The sequence below is a fragment of the Aplysia californica genome, unplaced genomic scaffold (assembly GCF_000002075.1).
Source record: "Aplysia californica isolate F4 #8 unplaced genomic scaffold, AplCal3.0 scaffold01719, whole genome shotgun sequence".
Classification (NCBI taxonomy): domain Eukaryota; kingdom Metazoa; phylum Mollusca; class Gastropoda; order Aplysiida; family Aplysiidae; genus Aplysia; species Aplysia californica.
The window spans coordinates 27,498-29,448 of record NW_004798989.1 but is presented as its reverse complement, the minus strand read 5'-3'; the positions used below and the strand labels follow the sequence as shown (position 1 = coordinate 29,448).

Here is a 1,951-nt window from a genome sequence, read left to right as displayed (position 1 = left end):
TGACGACAGCCCTCTCCCCCCTCCCTCCCTCTCCCCCCTCTCTCACCCATAAGTTGACGACAGCCCTCTCATCCACCGAGGCCACCTGGAAGGACAGACCGGAGCTGGACTCTGTGGACCACGAAGGAGACACACACGCGTTAGATAGGACACACATCACTTCATGCGTCACGAGACACACGCGCGTTAGATACGACACACATCACTACACATGTAACGAGACACACACGCGTTAGATAGGACACACATCACTACACGTGTCACGAGACACACACACGTTAGATTGGACACACATCGTTACACGTGAGCTTCCTGAGCAATCCTGAATGTTTTCGAGCGTTCTCGGGTCTGCTGGGGGCAACAATGTCTAGTGTACAGCTCACGTGCTGTCTAGTGTACAGCTGTCTAGTGTACAGCTGTCTAGTGTACAGCTCACGTGCTGTCTAGTGTACAGCTGTCTAGTGTACAGCTGTCTAGTGTACAGCTCAAACAGCATGCTGTCTAGTGGGGATCTGTGCTTTCTAAATACAGTGATCATTTGTTGTTGTTGTTGTTGTTGTTGGTGGTGGTGGTCGTGTTGTTGTAGTTGTTGTTGTTGTTGTTGTTGGTGGTGGTGTTGTTGTTGTTGTTACGGAATCAGCAACAGTGGCTTTCTGTCCAATGCCATGTAGTGATCAGTGCAGGTTTGCTGCAGTTGCTGTAATGTTGCGTAGAGTGTGTTGTCAATGTTAGGTTTTGGAGTGTAGCTCTATGTCATTCAGGGCTGTACAGGGGAAAAGTATTCTTATTTATTACCATTCTGTGTTTTTTGTTTAGTAAGCATTTTACAGCACTTGTAACACAATAAGGTCATGTAAGAGCCAAAGATTAGAGGTGTTACAAGAGAGTAACATACACATAAAAAGAAGGAAGAGAGATCAGGACGACAGATAGACGACAGGAAAGAAGGAGCTAACCAGACCAGAGCACCCACAAACCACACACACTAAAACGACAGGACACAAATTTGCCCCCTGTGTGGACGTGTGGCCAATATCTCCGCTAGTGAACGAGAGAACTGACACATTTTGTTGGCACACCTCACCACTTCCCTGAGACAAGACACAGACCAAACATAGACCAAACATAGACCAAACAGAGACCAAACATAGACCAAACAGAGACCAAACATAGACCAAACACAGACCAAACATAGACCAAACACAGACCAAACATAGACCAAACACAGACCAAACATAGACCAAACATAGACCAAACACAGACCAAACATAGACCAAACACAGACCAAACATAGACCAAACATAGACCAAACACAGACCAAACACAGACCAAAAACAGACCAAACATAGACCAAACAGAGACCAAACATAGACCAAACATAGACCAAACAGAGACCAAACACAGACCAAACACAGACCAAACATAGACATACCAGCCGTGCTGTCATCCTTGAGAGACCTGCGGAGAAACAAAGAGTCACTGATGACTTCGCTAACGTTTGCCTTGACCTTTACTCAACAAAACGGGACAAGAACCAAAGCAAATAAAATCCCCTAAAAAAAACCCAATATTGCCACGCATAAATTGTTCATTAAACAAATTATTTATTTCTGGTAGAGCAGAGACCAAAAGAGGATTAAAACATAAAAAATGTGATAAAGAAAATAAAACAACAAAAAACCAACTAATATTGCAAGGCATAAATGTTCCTTCAACAAACGATTTAGGTAGACCTTGTCGGTAAATGTCTACACCATCAGTCTGTGTTGTCGGTAAATGTCTAGACCATCAGTCTGTGTTGTCGGTAAATGTCTAGACCATCAGTCTGTGTTGTCGGTAAATGTCTACACCATCAGTCTGTGATGTAGGTAACTGTCTGGACCATCCGTCTGTGTTGTAGGCAACTGTCTGGACCATCCGTCTGTGTTGTAGGTAAATGTCTGGACCATCA

At 44.3% G+C, this 1,951-nt stretch overlaps 1 protein-coding gene across 1 annotated transcript in view; it reads right to left on the bottom strand.

The window, feature by feature from the left end:
- LOC101857542 (WD repeat-containing protein 60) overlaps window positions 1-1,951 on the bottom strand; it is a gene marked incomplete at both ends in the record, with an annotated part of 17,378 nt that overhangs the window by 5,821 nt on the left and 9,606 nt on the right. Inside the window, 2 exon segments of the mRNA XM_013090953.1 lie at window positions 47-111; window positions 1,433-1,458. Coding sequence (XP_012946407.1) covers window positions 47-111; window positions 1,433-1,458 — 91 coding nt within the window.